Source organism: Micropterus salmoides, unplaced genomic scaffold, assembly GCF_014851395.1.
Source record: "Micropterus salmoides isolate LMB-PRFRI ecotype aquatic unplaced genomic scaffold, ASM1485139v1 Ms_hic_scaffold_19, whole genome shotgun sequence".
NCBI classification, from domain to species: domain Eukaryota; kingdom Metazoa; phylum Chordata; class Actinopteri; order Centrarchiformes; family Centrarchidae; genus Micropterus; species Micropterus salmoides.
This window is the reverse complement of record NW_024041039.1, coordinates 16,412,031-16,430,214: the sequence shown is the minus strand read 5'-3', so window position 1 is coordinate 16,430,214 and position 18,184 is coordinate 16,412,031. Positions and strand designations below refer to the sequence as shown.

General features: G+C 39.1%; 1 protein-coding gene across 4 annotated transcripts in view; it reads left to right on the top strand.

Annotated features, from left to right (window-relative positions):
* Positions 1–17,638, top strand: part of myo6b (myosin VIb) — a 54,769-nt gene extending 37,131 nt beyond the window's left edge. For 3 of the 4 annotated variants that reach the window (XM_038728835.1, XM_038728834.1, XM_038728837.1), the window contains 8 exons: positions 754–904; positions 2,235–2,443; positions 2,558–2,636; positions 6,639–6,799; positions 11,161–11,264; positions 13,666–13,800; positions 14,784–15,002; positions 15,792–15,991. In XM_038728835.1, coding sequence (XP_038584763.1) covers positions 754–904; positions 2,235–2,443; positions 2,558–2,636; positions 6,639–6,799; positions 11,161–11,264; positions 13,666–13,800; positions 14,784–15,002; positions 15,792–15,991 — 1,258 coding nt within the window. Of the gene's footprint in view, positions 1–753; positions 905–2,234; positions 2,444–2,557; positions 2,637–6,638; positions 6,800–11,160; positions 11,265–13,665; positions 13,801–14,783; positions 15,003–15,791 lie in introns of all 4 variants that reach the window. The other variant, XM_038728836.1, reaches the window with a different exon arrangement.
* The last annotated feature ends 546 nt before the right edge of the window (positions 17,639–18,184 follow it).

Here is an 18,184-nt window from a genome sequence, read left to right as displayed (position 1 = left end):
GTGACAGTATATGTATGGATGCATGAGGAAATACTTTATACCAGCATACACATATCTGGTCAAATATGAAAGGGTGTTATTCCTAACAGTAATATATCTGTTTTTGGTGAAAACTAAGAAAGGGAAAAAGGTATGTAATGTGTCTTTAAAAAAACATTTTGGTCTTTGTAGGGACTTCATACATTTCAAAGTCACAACACTCGATAGCGGGCATGACTTGGCAAAAAAAGCTGTAAATGAGGTCAGGAGGTGGAAGATGAGGGGGAAATGAATAAATCAGAAGACAACCACGCTCTGTTTGAATTATAAACAAAGTTTTCGCCAACTGAGAGATCCAAACACGCACCTCTGACCCATGAAATTGCTCTTCTAGCCACTATAACCCAACTACAACAGTCAAGTGCGATTTTTTTACGATGGAGTGGAGTTAGTTTGTCGTCCCAAATCATGTTTGATTGAAATAATTTATGTTTATCCTGAGGTCAAGATAAGCCCTCAAACATGCTTTAATGTTACATACTATACAACTATATATAACTCTCTCTATATAACTATATCATTAACACAAGGACACATGATTTACAGCTTGGAAAATGAAGCTTATTTCACAGGTGACTTCAACCAATGCTTCAGTTGCACTTGATCACTTCTTTTATAAGTTTGTTACCTTTTTTAAGCAGTGGCCATTTAAATGGAACTCTTCATAGTACTCTCTAATTTGTGACATGTTTGCATTTTTCACCTTTCTCATAGCATTGATGGTATGGTGAAGGTTCGAAACCTGAAGAAACACATGGAGAGGTTCAACGAGGTGGTGAACGGGCTGAAGGAGGGCAAGCAGGAGATGACCAAACAGGTTCAGGAGCTGGCCACCGCTATAGATGCTCTGTTAGCAAAGATAAAGGTGAGACAATGACCTCTTTCATAAAGCCCGAGGATTATTGCTCTGGTGATTTTAAAGCTGTTCATGTCAACAGTTTTTCAGGTGCTTTGAGCCTGATACAGCGTGAGTAAAAGGGTGTACAGCAAACACGTTGTTCTTCTTTTATACGTGCTCATCCAGGGAACATTTTCCAGAGCACATACCTTGTTTTAAGCATGACTGCCTCTCACATATATGGTTCTCTACATTCACATGTGCAACTCCCCGGCACAACCAGTCTTCTCCTGTTGTACACTATGCCCTTTCACAAGTGTGCTGTGCCGTTTTCTCATTCCTTCTCTCAGAATCTATATTTTCAATCACCTCAGGATAAAAAGAAGAGCTGGGTGAAGAACAAATCCTCTCCAATAATATAATTTAGTGAGGCTGCTTTGCTAAATTATCAAACTTGTTTAGTGAAATCCCAGCTCTCCCTGTGCAATAAGCGCCTGTCTTATTGGACCCTGTAGGTACAGCAAATCACCACAAACGCATCCAGACCCTGAATTCCCCAGTAGTGTATGCTATCAACAGGTATGATTAGAGTGCTCATAAGTTCTTTGAGGTTTCCTGATTAAAGCTGATGCACCTGTGACTCCTGACCCTTTCAATCCCCTCTACCCCAATCAGCCTCACCGCTTCCCCTATTTTCCTCTGTTAGCCTTTTAGCAGCCCCACTGTCAACACTTATGGCGTTCTGAGTGCTTAGAAATTGCTCCTGGCATGGTGTCTCTGAGTGAATAATGCATGAGATGCCAATGGTTGTCATTCAGACCGCTATACATTGGGGACAAGACCTTGTCATCTTCCCTCCCTGTGTCACTGAGACTGCCTCTAATAAACCTTCACAATACGGTGACCTCCTCTCCCCCTACTTATTGTCTGACAAGTAAAGTGGGAAACTGAGCGCTGTGGTGTGTAAGTGACAGGCACAGTGTCTGTCAGTCAGTGTCTTCCCTTGTCGCCACATGGAAAGAGTGTGCCATGGTAACAGTTGTGTGTTTGCCAAGTCAGGGTATAAGTGCCCTCGGTGTTGCTTCTCAAATGTTCCCTTCCCCTGATTGAAATTTGGCACAGGGCAAAGTTTTATTCAGACAAATTCACAATAGCATGTTAACCATCCTGAGGGAATCTCCTTAATTTTTATTATCAATAAACACCTTGTAGTATTGGAGTTCAAACCCTATGGCTTTGAACTCCACTGATGCTTAAGACTGAAAATTATTAATTGAACAATTAGATATAGAAATGAAAAGTGTTTCATCATTTTGTGAACATGACCTGCCATTCTCTTCTTTCCTTTGACCTCTAGGCCACAGTGATGACCTGGAAAGAGATAGACATAGAGTACCAGGGGCTGGTGAAACGCTCAGAGCAGCTGCTCTCTTCAATGCAAAAGAAGAAGCAGGAGGAGGAAGAGAGCGAGAGGCTGAAATGCATCGAGGAGGAGATGGAGAAAGAGAGGAAGGGGAGGGAGAAGGAAGAACAACGACGCAAACAGGAGGAAGAGGACAGAAGACTGTAAGTGAGGGCGGGGGGGAGAATATCAGTAGAAATGTTAATAAATGATAAATGTTTGAAACTATAAGTTTTGTGTTCTCTCTGTAAAGATTTTTTTTTCCTCAAACATTTTAGGAAAGCAGAGATGGAGCTAAAGAGGAAGCAGGAGGAGGAGGATAGAAAAAAGAGAGAGGAGGAAGAGAAAGTAATACAGGTTTGTACCCCCCTCAAAGGTTATACAGGTGCTGGTCATATAATTAGAATATCATCAAAAAGGTGATGTATTTCAGTAATTCCATTCAAAAAGTGAAACTTGGATATTATATTCATTCATTACACACAGACTGATATATTTCAAATGTTTATTTCATTTAATTGTGATGATTAAAACTGACAACTAATGAAAATCCCAAATTTCAGTATCTCTGAAAATTTGAATATTACTGAAGACCAATACAAAAAAAGGATTTTTAGAAATGTTGGCCAACTGAAAAGTATGAACATGAAAAGTATGAGCATGTACAGCACTCAATACTTAGTTGGGGCTCCTTTTGCCTGAATTACTGCAGCAATGCTGCGTGGCATGGAGTCGATCAGTCTGTGGCACTGCTCAGGTGTTATGAGAGCCCAGGTTGCTCTGATAGTGGCCTCCAGCTCTTCTGCATTGTTGGGTCTGGCGTATTGCATCTTCCTCTTCACAATACACCTTAGATTTTCCATAGGGTTAAGGTCAGGCGAGTTTGCTGGCCAATTAAGAACAGGGATACCATGGTCCTTAAACCAGGTACTGGTAGCTTTGGCACTGTGTGCAGGTGCCAAGTCCTGTAGGAAAATGAAATATCCATAAAGTTGGTCAGCAGCAGGAAGCATGAAGTGCTCTAAAACTTCCTGGTAGACGGCTGTGTTGACCTTGGACCTCAGAAAACACAGTGGACCAACACCAGCAGATGACATGACACCCCAAACCATCACTGACTGTGGAAACTTTACACTGGACTTCAAGCAACGTGGATTCTGTGCCTCTCCTCTCTTCCTCCAGACTCTGGGACCTTGATTTCCAAAGGAAATGCAAAATTTTCTTTCATTAGAGAACATAACTTTGGACCACTCAGTAGCAGTCCAGTCCTTGTCGCTGTGTCTTGTTCAAGAGTGGCTTGACACAAGGAATGCGACAGCTGAAACCCATGTCTTGCATACGTCTGTGCGTGGTGGTTCTTGAAGCATTGACTCCAGCTGCAGTCCACTCTTTGTGAATCTCCACATTTTTGAATGGCTTTTGTTTCACAATCCTCTCCAGGGTGTGGTTATCCCTATTGCTTGTACACTTTTTTCTACCACATCTTTTCCTTCCCTTCGCCTCGCTATTAATGTACTTGGACACAGAGCTCTGTGAACAGCCAGCCTCTTTAGCAATGACCTTTTGTGTCTTGCCCTCCTTGTGCAAGGTGTCAATGGTCGTCTTTTGGACAGCTGTCAAGTCAGCAGTCTTCCCCATAATTGTGTAGCCTACAGAACTAGACTGAGAGACCATTTAAAGGCCTTTGCAGGTGTTTTGAGTTAATTGGCTGATTAGAGTGTGGCACCAGGTGTCTTCAATATTGAACCTTTTCACAATATTCAAATTTTCTGAGATACTGATTTTGGGATTTTCATTAGTTGTCATTTATAATCATCAAAATTAAAAGGAATGAACACTTGAAATATATCAGTCTGTGTGGAATGAATCTATACATTATGCAAGTTTCACTTTTTGAATGGAATTACTGAAATAAATCAACTTTTTGATGATATTCTAATTATATGACCAGCACCTGTAGGGTTCTCAGATTATTAGAAAGCTTATGGCCAATGCTTTCTGCCTCTTTTGCTCTCCACATGAGCTGTTTACCTGCATACATGACCAGCACCTGCATTTTTACTTCTACTCTAAATCAATGAAACCGGCCATATATTAGTTTAAATATTAAGTTGTGTACTCTTATACATCTTTTTAAACTTTTTCCTGGTGTTAGATTTAATTTATTTTAGGTGCACATGTTCATGAACTCATGGCTCCCTGCAGTCTCTTTCTGAGCTTCATGTTTACACGCAGTGAGGTAACTGACCCCTATACCCCTGCAGTGCTCATACCCTGCCATTATAATCACATTTAAGCAAGATGGTTTCCTAGACTGAGCAGGATCTTCACACGGTCAATTTGTAGAGTATAATGTGAAAACTGAACACTGTCATTAAATTATTATGGTTTCTCCCCCTATTTCCAGGTTAAACCCATAAAATAAACTGAACGATGTACTAAGTTTACAGCAGAAACCTATTTTAAGTGGATAGGGACTGGATTGGAAATAAGTCAGTCAATTTATGAAATATTTATGTCAAAGTGTTTTGTAGAGTTTGTGATTGTGTACATAATGGCCATTAAGCTAAAACAACTAGTCAATAATGGATTAGTAAATCAATAGAAGGGTAATCTGTAACAATTTTGAAAATTGATTTAATGGTTTGAAAAACATTTCCCTTTCTCCAGCTTCTAGAACACTTGCTTGTTTTGTCTGAATCTCTTTAGGTTTTGGACACTGTTGAACCCACATACAACTCATCAGTTGTTTGATGTGCATTTTCTTTTTATAAATCAAAAGGTTAATTGATTTTGATTATTCGAGAAAATAATCTGCATGTTAACTGACAGTGAAAAAAAATATAACCATTTGTTGCAGACTAAATGGCAACAAACAAAGCAGTTGGAGTGGGGCTTTAAAGGAGGCTCCGACATGTGAGACTCAAAATAATTTGCTGAAAAGCATTACATTTAGAAGCTAGGGGTCATACAATGAGCAAACGCTGACTGTACGTTTTACATTTTAAACCACGAGAGTGCTTTCAAAACAGTCCCTACTTTAAGCAGCATACCAGTAACAACTAATTTCATGTCTCTTGAGGTTGATTTTCGTACAATACGAGGCTGACCTTACAAATGAATCCCAAGGCTTCCGAGGATGTAGTGTAAAGTATGTGTGTTGTATTTAATTGGCAGGGTAAAAAAAAAACCACCGGTATGGCTCAGTGTCTGCCTGCTCTCCCCTCTGAGTGAAACATCCATTAGCTCTTTGGTCTCCCACAGCAACAGTTGTGTCATGACATTGGTCAGATTCCCAGAGGGTTGTCCACAGGGTCCTGATTGATCATTCCACTTCTTGCCGAGTTTCTCTCTCTACTTTATCCTTCTGTGTGCTCTCCTGTGTTTTATTACTCTCATCTACACTTTGTCCCCGTTATCCGTCTCTTTCTCTCACATTTAAATGTCTCACTTTTTAGTTTCATTGCTATTTCTTTCACTTCACTTTTCTCCTCTGGCCTGATCACTACATACACCTGCTCCTCCTCTGTTTTGCTATTATGTGTCACCTTTCCTAACCATCACTTCGTCCATCTGTTACACATACATCCCACCTTCTGTACATCTAACGCCCTTTTTTATTCACCCAAGACCAGTCATTTTTTTTCTTTCTGGTTGCGAGACCGTTGACACCAGGCTGTCATAAGCCACATGTCTCAGGAGGCTCTCAACAAAGTTTGTTTACCCACTGCTCTGAAAGCTGCAGCAGTACACTTTTTTGGGTGTCTGCTGTGACTTGTGATTTCTTTGCTATTTTCTGCTGTGTCAAAGGTTAATATAGCATTGTATCCTGCTCCCTTTAAAATGTCCTCAACTCTGCAGTTGACACTCTGCACAACTCAGTTGAAGACTTTCGATATGTTTCGATATCATTCACAATAGTGTAATGAATATTTGTGAACATGAACAATTCTGCAACTTCTGTAACTGTTTGCCTGCCTGTCCGACTGACTGACTGAAGCTGTACACCATGTATACCATGTAAATGTACATGATATAGTACAGAATTTATCATGACAACCATATCAACAGGCAAACCTGGATGTGTGTGTGTGTGTGTGTGTGTGTGTATATATATATATGAATCTGGGTCAAGTCTATAAACAGTTTCCCTACTGATTGATGTTGAATGTATTTCTGTTGTCTGTGTCTAGACAAATGAATTGAAAGCTTTATTAGCAGCCCTTCAATCTGGATTAATGGGTCTAATCGGGCTTGGGCACACAGCAGATTGTCTGGCACAAAGGGCAGCCTTAGTATTTGGACAAGAGCTAGGTTTATGTAGATTATTTATGAAGTGTTGTGTGTTTGTGTTTACAGGCAGAGCTGGAGTTTGAGCTGGCTCTGAAGCGTGAGGAGCAGGTCCAGCATGCCACCATGCTGGAGCAGGAGAGAAGAGACAGGGAGTTAGCCATGAGAATTGCTCAAAATGAAGCGGAGCTCATCACTGAGGAGGGGCAGTTGGATGCAAGCCTGCGCAGGTATTGTATATGTGACTGCAATGCACACCTTTCCATTATATATGGCTTTTGTGCAGTATACTATGCAGTGCACAGTGAATAAGCAGTGTGAACAATAACCTCAGCATGCATGTGTAACTGCATATTTCCTGTTGCTGTGTTTCTCTCAGTGATGAGTCTTTTTCAGATCTTCCTATCTCTTCATCCTCAGCCAGAGCCATGTAAGATATCAGCTTAGGTTTCTATTACTGCCCTGTGTAGCTAACACCAACAGTAATCAGTCACTCACCTCCTCACTGTCTGTCTTAATCTCTGTCATAGTTCTAAATATCTCAGAACCTAATATAGATGCAGGATAATATCAGCAATGCCAAGCCAACAGAAAACGCCTTTGACTTTAAGAAATCACCAGTCAAATGTAGTATGTGTATGTGGCATGAATCATCAAGATAAGCCATTTAGAGGATAATTATGTGTGATCACAGGTTACTCAGAATTGAAGATGGGACACCTAATCGTAAATGAGAGGTCGATCAGAATGTGCAGTATGTGACTGTTTTGTTACCGTGATCTTAATTGGCGCCGTATGAGTCTGTGGTGGTTAAAGCTTGTCTGTCCTTTTTAGTGCTGGTGGACAGCAAAAGCTCATGAGCTTGACTATAATATGTGCTTCCCATGACTCAAAAATGTAGTTTTTCTAAATTTGTTCAGTATTTGTGTCCTCTGGATACATGTATATTTTATGACACATTACATCTTAACTCACCTACTTTACTGTACATCTAGCTTAAATCTTATTAATGATATCAGCTGCCTTTAAGTACCAGGTGCTTAGAGTCTTAGCTATTAGTGAAGATAGCCAATATTTATTTCCTGGCAACTCACACTTTTCTTTCATACCATTAAAATATGCTATCTACAATATTTATAATGGTACAAATGGTATAAATTGTATTAATAATAATCTTTATTTATATAGCACATATCAAAACAGTGTACAAAGTGCTTCACAACAAAGCACACATAAAATACAAAGAAAACGAACAATGAGGACTAAGATACATAAGGGTAAAATACAGAATGACAGGCAACAATATTAAAATTACTGGCCGCTCAGATAAAATCAGGATATGCTTTCTGGTTAAAATAAGTTTTTAAAAGAGACTTAAAAGAAGAAGCAGACCCCGCCAGCCTAATTTCCTCAGGCAGGTCATTCCTCGGGCCACTGACAGCAAATGCTCTGTCACCTTTCGTTGTTAGTCTGGATTGTACTATATTTATCCACTAGTGTTGAGTTAGCTCAACACTAGTCTTGTGCAAGTGTATGCAAGACAAGGAGAAAATAACTGACAAAAAGGAAAATAATGCTTCATTGAGAACACACAGTAGCACTATGAAAGTTTTTAAAAAGATTTAAAATTATGGTAATGTCAGTGTTAATAATATTGATTAAATTACTGATATTAATAATGACAATGATAGCAATAACAATAATAGTAACAAGACTATAAATAATAATTGTGGTTGCGGTTGTTGAGCATGAACAACGGGGCAATCAAAATCTAATCCGGACTCCACAGCTCCGGAGGCAGAAATACCTGCAAAAAGTGCCAGAAGGACCGGGATGAGAAAGCACAAAGTAATGTTATGGCCTCAATGTGGACCTGCATAGTAAAGTTTTTACTTCTCATAATGGACTTTTAGAGGCCTGAAGAGGTGAAAGTATTTCACAAGAATAAAACAAAAACAGACAAAAATAAACATAATAATAGATTTATTTCTTTAATATACATGTTTTGTTTATCCTTTTAATCATCTGTTGAGCTATCAGATATATCTTGGGACTCCTTGTGGGTTTTCCTTTACTTCTTGTAGGTTGGAAACCACATGTTTGTGTCATGAGTGAGGTGACGCCATTGTAGGTTATGTACAGGAACATAATACGTAGTTTCCATGGTTACCTGCAGTTTCACATACCTTGCACACTAGCTGTGTTTGAAATCACTCCCTTGTCCACTCATTCACTATTCCCTATATAATAGACACTCATTAGTTCAGACATCCTATTCAGTGATTAGGGAGTAATTTCAGACACAGCCATTGAACAGTGTTTAAGAGTGACCAATTATACTGCATTTCCAGCCCTGTATTGTGGTTGTGTGACTCCTGTATGGTAGCTTTGCATGAGTCAAAGTTCAAATAAATATTAGATATTATATATCTTATACTGGCCCTTCATGCAGGCCCTCATTTCAGCCTCTGTCTGAAACAAGCTGTAGATGCTCCTCTCTCTTTTAAGCCCACTCCTCCCCAAAAGCCTTCTGTCTTCTATTTGGCTAATACCCTAAAGGGTGCCATCTTTGCTTGCGCGCTCCCGGGTACATTATCAAATCCGGGTTTGTTATTTTCCAAACTACAATGTAAACAAAAATGGCACATTCTCATATCCAACCTTCCATGTTCGATAATGCTGGACAGCAAGAAAATCCACATCCACAGAGGTTACATCAGGACGCCTCTGCTTGGTGCAGCTACCTCGTCACCATTAGCTACATCCACTGAAACTGGTTTCACAACCCAATAGGTTTGATTATCATATCTTTAATTTAAACTCTACATTTTCCACAACCCAAATTTGTGTTTAAAGCCAGGGTAAGTTCTCTCAAAGCCTGCATGGGCCTTATCTTCAAGTCCAGTGAGCACAAATTTACATTTGATCCAATAGCCTGTAATCTTGTCCATATCGACTCAGGCATCCAGGGTTGCATGTCTCCTACAATCCCTGTGAGTCAGCTGATCCCTGGAAACCAAAAGCAGCTCTGTTGCAAGAAAGAAGCTCCACAGGCCACGTGTCTTACATGTGCCCCCACAGAGATTAAGCAGATGAAAGCATGTGTGCAGTAGAAGTATACACACTGGCTAAGATTGCTGGCGAAGTAGCTAGAGCACCACCTCCGTCTTTTTACAACCATCCATTTCCTATTCACTATACTGCCAAAAGCAGAGCCTGGCCATTGCTTCGCTTCCTTTTTTTTCCCCTTGAAGCAGCAAAAGTAAAGCCTCAGCCCTGGTTCATCACATTCATCGTTCCAGTCAGTATGAATTACAAATAGTTATGGTAATCTAATCTGGCTAATGATTCATAGATCAGTACTCTACTCTGATATATTAGCAGCTATTCCAAATAGAGGAGCTAAATCCTTCGTATTATTGAATTAGCAGCCTCAACTCAGCAGGGAAGCTGGAGACATGGCTGACATGAGCTCAGACTTGCTGCAGCATTCATTTAAGTAGCTGAAACTCTGTGCCATCAGTTTGATCTATACAGTGAGGAAAATAAGTATTTGAACACCCTGCTATTTTGCAAGTTCTCCCACTTAGAAATCATGGAGGGGTCTGACTAGACCATGGAAGGTTGGATATGAGAATGTGCCATTTTTGTTTACATTGTAGTTTGGAAAATAACAAACCCGGATTTGATAATGTACCCGGGAGCGCGCAAGCAAAGAGGGCACCCTTTAGGGTATTAGCCAGCTGTATCATACAAATAAATAGTTAAAAAATCATACATTGTGATTTCAGGATTTTTTTTTTTTTAGATTATGTCTCTCACAGTGGACATGCACCTATGATGACAATTTCAGACCCCTCCATGATTTCTAAGTGGGAGAACTTGCAAAATAGCAGGGTGTTCAAATACTTATTTTCCTCACTGTATATTAAAGTGCATTAATTCACCTTTATTTTTCGTCATCTCTCATTCCTGTTAAAATAAGCCAAGGGGGAAAACACTACAAAAGCCATCAGATGTAAACTGGCATCTGGCAAGTTGTAACATTAGAAGAGCTTTGCATCATTTCAAGGGGAGTTGAAACAGTGGGCTGTAAGGATATGGACAAACTGCTCTTCAGCTCCCATGCTGAGCGGCCTATAATGTGGATCTAATCGGCTGAGACAATGAGGAGGGCTTGAAAGAAGTGAGGCATCTGTTTTAATTTCTCACTCAAGGCGGTATACTTAATAAATCCTGTTTTCCTTTTAATATTTATGAATTTTGTCTGTCATAGAAATTCTACATAACACTATGCTTGGAAATGATGACATCCAGTATAATTACACATAAAATGTTGCTTCACTGCCAGTTGTTTACTGTGTAAATGCTGGGTTTTGTTTTCAAGTAAGGTGCTGTTTCTCCTGTTCTTTTAGAAATTAACACCTCTCTGATTGTGAAACTTGAATCATATTCAGTGTTGAAAAATAAGAAACCTCAAGGCCTTAATCTCTGTTACACCCACCTTGTCACACTCTCACCTGTCTGCACTCACCTACTTTGTCTTTTTTCTCTGTCACACACACCCACGTGCGTCTGTTCCGTGCTACAGGGGTCCTCTGGTACAGGCAACCAAAGCCGCTGCTGGTGTGAAGAAGTATGACCTCAGCAAGTGGAAGTATGCTGAACTGCGAGATGTCATCAACACTTCCTGTGGTGAGAAATCCCGAACACACCCAAGTTCAGCTTGATGCCACCATGATCAACTAACCTGTGTGTGTGTGTGTGTGTGCACAGACCCAGCCTTTACAGACAGATCAAGGTGGAAGAGCTCTTTGTGAAATGCATAATCCAGCTCTTTTCCCTCCTTCATTCAAAGTGTATTTACATTTTATAATTCAGCAGCAGCTCATGTTCTGGCAATTTTGTTAACCAAAAACATGTAGCACCATCGCCATGCATGTTTTCCATTTGCACTCTGTAGCATTTTTTTCTCCGTCATTTTTTGAGTAGCCAGAGTGAATGTTTAAAAAGCTGAAGCTGCAGCTGTACACAGTGTGGACATAAGATGTCTTGCCTGAAAATTCAAAAGACCGATCTGAGGATGTTCCCACAGCTGCTCCGGCTCATCTCATGCGTTTTAGTGGTGGAGAGAGGAAATTATCACCATTATGGAGGATGGCAGACTTCTGCCCTTCCTAGTCATTCCCAGCCAACCCTCTCCTCTGCTGGCACACTTGTCGATGCCTTTGTAATTTACACTGTATACAGTACTCTGATCAGTGTTAGGGACTCTGATATCCCCTGTGGGATTCCAAGGACATCTGGCTAATTTGTGGAACCAATGTACTTTGGTGGTACTAGTGGTGATACCAAAAATCTGTGTTTGAAGCCAAAACTTTTGTTCACTAAAAGGACTGTATGATGTGTGTCATCATAGGGACGAAAACACAGTGTGTGCCCCGTAACTCCTCATTATACTTTACGTTTTAAGTTTAAGTACATGCTCATCAAAGTTAAACATGTTGCACATCTTGTCTCCAATATATTTTGCTTTATTCCCTAAATGTTTTCAGCTATTTTGCCTTGATTAGAGTGGTATATTGGGTTGTTTCCAGTTTCTTTATACACAATCCATCACTTCACAGTGACTTCCAAGTCACCACAACATCAGATATTATAAACAATATTACAATCCTTTTAAAATAGGTTTCACAGAGAGTTAGATGGGAAGATTGATACCACTCTCATATCCGTCCATTCAATATAAGGCTATAGCCAACGGCCGGTTAGCTTAGCTTAGCATAAAGAGTGAAAACAGGGCTCTGTCTAAAGGTAAGAAAATCCGTCTACCAGCTACAAGCTCATTAATTAACACGTATCTTGTTATCTTGTTGTTTAATCTCTGCTGGGCTCTCTGAGTCCAGCTTAATATCAAATGGATAAACATGAGAGTGGTATCGAGCTTCTTACCAAACTCTCAAAAAGAAAGCCAATAAGCGTGTTTTTCAAAACATAGAACAATTGCTTTAACCCATCAATGAGCAAACAGGTGGTTCAGAAAATCCTGTTTTCTGAAAAGAACAGTTGTATATTTCAAGCTGTCCACTGTTATACTTCATCCTGATGATAGACATGTCTTAAATATTTGTTGAAAGTTTGAAACAATTACAAACAATTAGAAATATATTATTAAGGGGTCACTCCACCAATATTATACATAAAGTTCAGTTTACACGTCACTAAGAAGTACTACTCAGCTTGTGAAAATAGTAATATTTGGCTTAATTGAGGGAGCTTTCAAAAGTCATCAGGATGCGTATTTACGAAGTAGGAAGGTTCTATTGAAAGCTGCAATCCGGTATTATGGGAAATGTAGCATCCATGCTTTTGGAAACTTGACCCCCATACAAGATACAGTTTAGATGCTTCTGATGCTTCAATTCCGATGATTTTTTTGATCTGTCTCTTTCAAGTCACAGAAATGTATGAAAGTTCAATGCAAAATCAAGTAGCCCTTCAACACATTTAATAGATGGGGGGAAAATACAATTTCTCTTGATGCATATGGAATTGTTCATTTTAAGCTCGGACTATCACATTTTACTTCCAGAAATTGAACTTGTAGAAAATCTCTTGATACCAGTCAATACAGGATGAAAGTGAAGACTTTGTTTAATTTAATTTATTTGTTTATTTGGCTGAGGCAATGCTTATTAATCAACAGCAAAGTACGATACGATACAATACGATATACTTCATTGTCCCCATGGGAAATTCTTTTTGGGCTCTGTGATGCTACGTACATTTAATCAATCAAACATCAAACAGACATTTTTAAACATTTTACTATTTTTGGGTCTGTATCAGAAGGATGGTGAAGAAAGGCACAAATGAGTTTTTAAAACGATTGAGTCTACATTTGAGGACTCTGTAAGTAACTCTAAATGAGCCAGGCTTAGCTGAACAGGCTAATTGTCATCTGTTGTCACTGATATAATACTTGGGATGGAAGTCACACTTGTATGTTCCATGTCTAACTTAGTATTTCACCATGTTGCCACCAGTCTTTGCTTGCTGCATTTGTTTACTCACTGGTGCCCTGTTGTGTGGACAGACATTGAGCTGCTGGCAGCCTGCAGAGAGGAGTTCCACCGTCGTCTGAAGGTCTATCATGCATGGAAGTCCAAGAACAAGAAACGTAATGATGATGGAAGTGATCAGAGGGCTCCTAAATCTATCACCGACTATGGTTAGTAGAGATATTATTTCTTGTATCTTCTCCTCTTGCTCTAAATTACTTTCATTAATACTTCACAGATATGAGCACACATCTGTAAATTCACAAATACGGCAAATAAACATAATGAACATTTCACACATGCATACCTCAACCCAGGCGCATTAAGTTATAGGTGACAAGTGTTTCGTTTCTCCACTTTCGCCTCTCACTGTCATTGGCAGGAATTAATTACCTGCACAAAAATAACCTGCCTGTGTTTCCTAACATTCAATTAGCCGATGAAACGCCAGGGCCTAAAAATGCAGCCACCTTCCGTCTGGCTCTGTCAGAAATATTTGTTCTAATTAGCAAATAACTGCCAGCCATGCCTTGTCAGGTTCAGCGGCTGCTAGTGTGACAGCCCACTGCTTTGTTCATTTCATTCTCAACTCAACCAAGCATGGGGCTGTGCCACAAACACACACAAATACATGTAATTTAGCTGCTTGAGAGCTTACTGGTGCTCTGCATTTTCCTTCTTTTTCATCTTAAAAACAAACATTAAGTTTGATGGGGAATGGGAAAATGTTTCTTCTACTTTCACTATATTTACTCGCCTTTCTCTTTTGATATGATAGCTCCTGAAAGCCATACTGGCTGTGCTTTGTTTGTATTATATTTGGATCCTGTTCTTGGCCTCTGCTGATGGAGCACGGGTCTTATCGAGGCCATTTCATAAGAGGCTAAAAGCTGCTTTACCTGGCCTTTCCATGTGATGTTTACTTGGGCATTTCCTGGGTCCTCTTTGATCCCATATGTTTTGAAAGCTTTATACTTTGTTTTCTGCCTCATTCAGTGTGTTAGCAACACATGCAAAAACATGATTATAGGGTTACATTTCTTTAAGACCAAATGACAGATGCTTTGTTGTACTCCTCCTAACAACGGATATAACAGTCTCCACTTTTAATACAAATCAAATGTTTTAACGATCACGCTCTATCCCACTGCAGCGGAACAGAACCCCGCTCCTCCAATGACAGCCCAGCATCAGGAAGTGGCCATGAACCGCCAGCAGCGATATTTCCGCATACCTTTCATCCGGCCGGCCGACCAGTACAAAGACCCCCAGAATAAAAAGAAGGGCTGGTGGTACGCCCACTTCGATGGGCCCTGGATAGCCAGACAGATGGAGCTTCACCCAGACAAGCAACCTATTGTGTTGGTTGCAGGTGAGTCAACAGCTTTTGCATCATATGATAACAAAGAATCCCATAAATGCATTGCTTTATATTAGGGCTGCAACATATGATCATTTTTTATAATTGATTAAAATGCTCATTATTTGTGGGAGTATTCAGTTTAGTTCAGTGGTTCCTAACCTTTTTGGCTCGTGACTCCTTTTAAAACAAAGAAATATCTACCTGTGAACTACCCTGAGAACTTTTAACTGTGATTGATTTTTCTATTGTGCAGAAAAGAGTTGCGAGCAGTTACAACTAAACAAGGCTTTCCCTCCTAAAATTGTTTAATTTGAAGAATTTTTGGAAAAGTATCTAGTAATTGACAAGAAAAATGCAAAAGTCAGAAAAATTTGAGAAAATAATTTGACATAAAACATACTTTTGTGTAACAGAAATACTTTTCGTATCTCTTTAATCATCTTGTGAGGTTCCCAATCCTCAGACACCGCTGGTTTAGTCTATAAAATGTCGGAAAAGAGTAAAAAAATAAATGCCTGTGGGTGTGGGTGTAGGTGAAGTCTTCCAATCACTTGTTTTGTCTGACAAACTGTCCCTAACCTAAAATATACATTAGTTTATAAAGATACATAAATCAAAAGAAATTGTCAAAGCCTTTACATTTGAGATGATATTAGTCAAATAATTGTTTTAGCCCTGCTTTATATGCAGGTGTAGTGAGTAAATGTTTAGTAAATGGATGACCCAGTGTTTGTGATCAATATGCACAAGTACATGTCCTTTTTAGTAAACTTCTGCCCCTACACGTCCACCACTCAGGGAAAGACGACATGGAGATGTGCGAACTGAGTCTAGAGGAGACGGGTCTGACCAGGAAGAGGGGCGCTGAGATCCTGCCCAGGCAGTTTGAAGAAATCTGGGAACGCTGTGATGGAATTCAGTACCTCAAGAAAGCCATTGAGAACAAGCAGGCCCGCCCCACGCACGCCACCGCCATGCTGCAGAGTCTCCTCAAGTGAACCCCAGCAGCAAGAGAAGAGCACAGCCCCGAGTTTGGTCCTGAAACATGACACTGATACACAGACTCTCAAACACAAACACGCACGTTCAAGGGCAGCACAGTGCACCTGTGGTTTGTGGGATGAAAAGGAGTAACCACAGAGAAAGATGCTCCCTATACAAGCTCAGTGTAGGCACTCACTCACTCATCTCCTTTTTAAATAATGTTTATTTTCACTTTTTATATCTATATTTTGGAGTGAAACACCTTATTGGTGTAGCGTTAGCATTCATGTTCAGTCTTACTCTCAATCTATGCTTGAATGGAATATCCCACTGAGAGGCCTTAAACTGCAATATCACTGCACTACGCCGAGGAAGTCTTAACTGATGCAGAGCCGATCTAGTAACTGTAACAGCCTCTTAACCTGAAACCTTAACGGTCTGCAATAAGGACAAAAGATTAAGACTTTTAGAGAAAATATGTAGAGGTGCTTTTAATAGCAATATTGTCTTTCAAGTCATGCTTTATGGTCATCTGAATATTAAGTTTATATAATTTATATATAATATTAAATATTAAAATTTTCAAACATTCGGCTTAAAAAGGAAGAAAAAGCTTCTCCTACTCGGTTTTGTTGAAAGTACCGAAAGATGACTGTAATCATAGATAGAATATCACAACTACAACGAACAAGTTATATTTCTATACATGTTTATGTAATTATGTTATACAGTTTTCAAGTTCAATATTAAAATTATTATATTTCAATCCTCCATCCACTACGAATTTGACACATGAGAAATAATGGGTCAAAATCATGCACACAATATAACATCCCAAATGTAATCATAGAATGTATTTTTGTTCTAAGATGTACTTTTTAAGAAAGATGAAAGTGATGGGTTTACTACAAAAATGTATCCATCCATTATTTTCTTGCTTCGTATACACAACTTTTACTTTTTTTGTATTGTTGTTTATTTCTTATTCAAGAGGGAAATGTGGAAGTCTGTTTTCATGTTTGCAGTTTTGTGGGTTTTACAGACAATAATGTAACTTTTGTGCGTGTGGTGTGTGTGTGCTCATGTGATATTTTATTAAGCTGATTACTTGACTTCTCTGACGGTTAGGTCAGGAAGATTTCAGTCATCTCATTGGACAATCATGCAATACCTTAATTTAAGCTCACACTTATTTACTGAAAGATAAAGTAGACTGTTGTAACTAATGATTCACTTTCAAGTGTTCCCTCTTGGATCTGGTTGTATGTTGGCCTTTGCACTGGTTTACTGTAGAAAATAAATGTGTGCCCCCATGTTTTCAAATCCATTTTGTTGCTAAGTCACTAAGTGAGAATGAGTCAATTCACAGACTTGGTAAAATAGCTGTTAGTGGTCAGTGTTCTGTTAATGGATCTGACCTCCGGACGGTAACAGCAGCTAATAAGATTAGAGTGTAGATTAATTAAACAACAAAGGCTAATGTGCTGCTGATGTCATCACTGAGCTGAGGCTCGCTCCCAGTAAGTGATCAACTGGATTAAAACAGATTTATCGTTCTCTTTTGTAGATGTTTTCTTTATATTTTAGGTTTTTCTGTATTTACGTCACCGACAAACATCAATTGATAATTCTAACAACATATAATAAACACATTAATGAACCATAACCTGACCTTGATTTGACTGCAAATGTTTTGTACTTAAGTATATTTTCTTGATAATACACAAGATAATACACAGTAGTGGTAGTATGTATCAGTAACCAGTACTAAAAAGTACTTTCATCCCACACAGATACATTTTTCTGGTTTTTTCTTCACAACTGGCTCAATTTGACAGACCTAACCATATTTGAGCATTCAAAGACAAACAAAACATACTTTTAATGCAAAAAACTTTATTTTTTGCTTTGAAATGCAAAATGTGTAAAAAAAAAAAAAAAAAAAAAGAAAATTATTATAATACCAAATCGATGATTAGTGGGAAGAGCTCTTTTGAATAGGACTGGTGGAAATACAGCTCCACAGCCAATATTTCTATAAACAATATGTCATGACCCAAGTCAACATCAAGTCAATTCTTCTCTTTTTGAGACAAAACAATGGTCAAGCATTGAAATAAACAACAAACTACACCGTGTGTATCAGTTTGTAAATAATAAATACCTCATTGTGAGGAAACAACAACCTTTGCCAAGGGTATACAGGA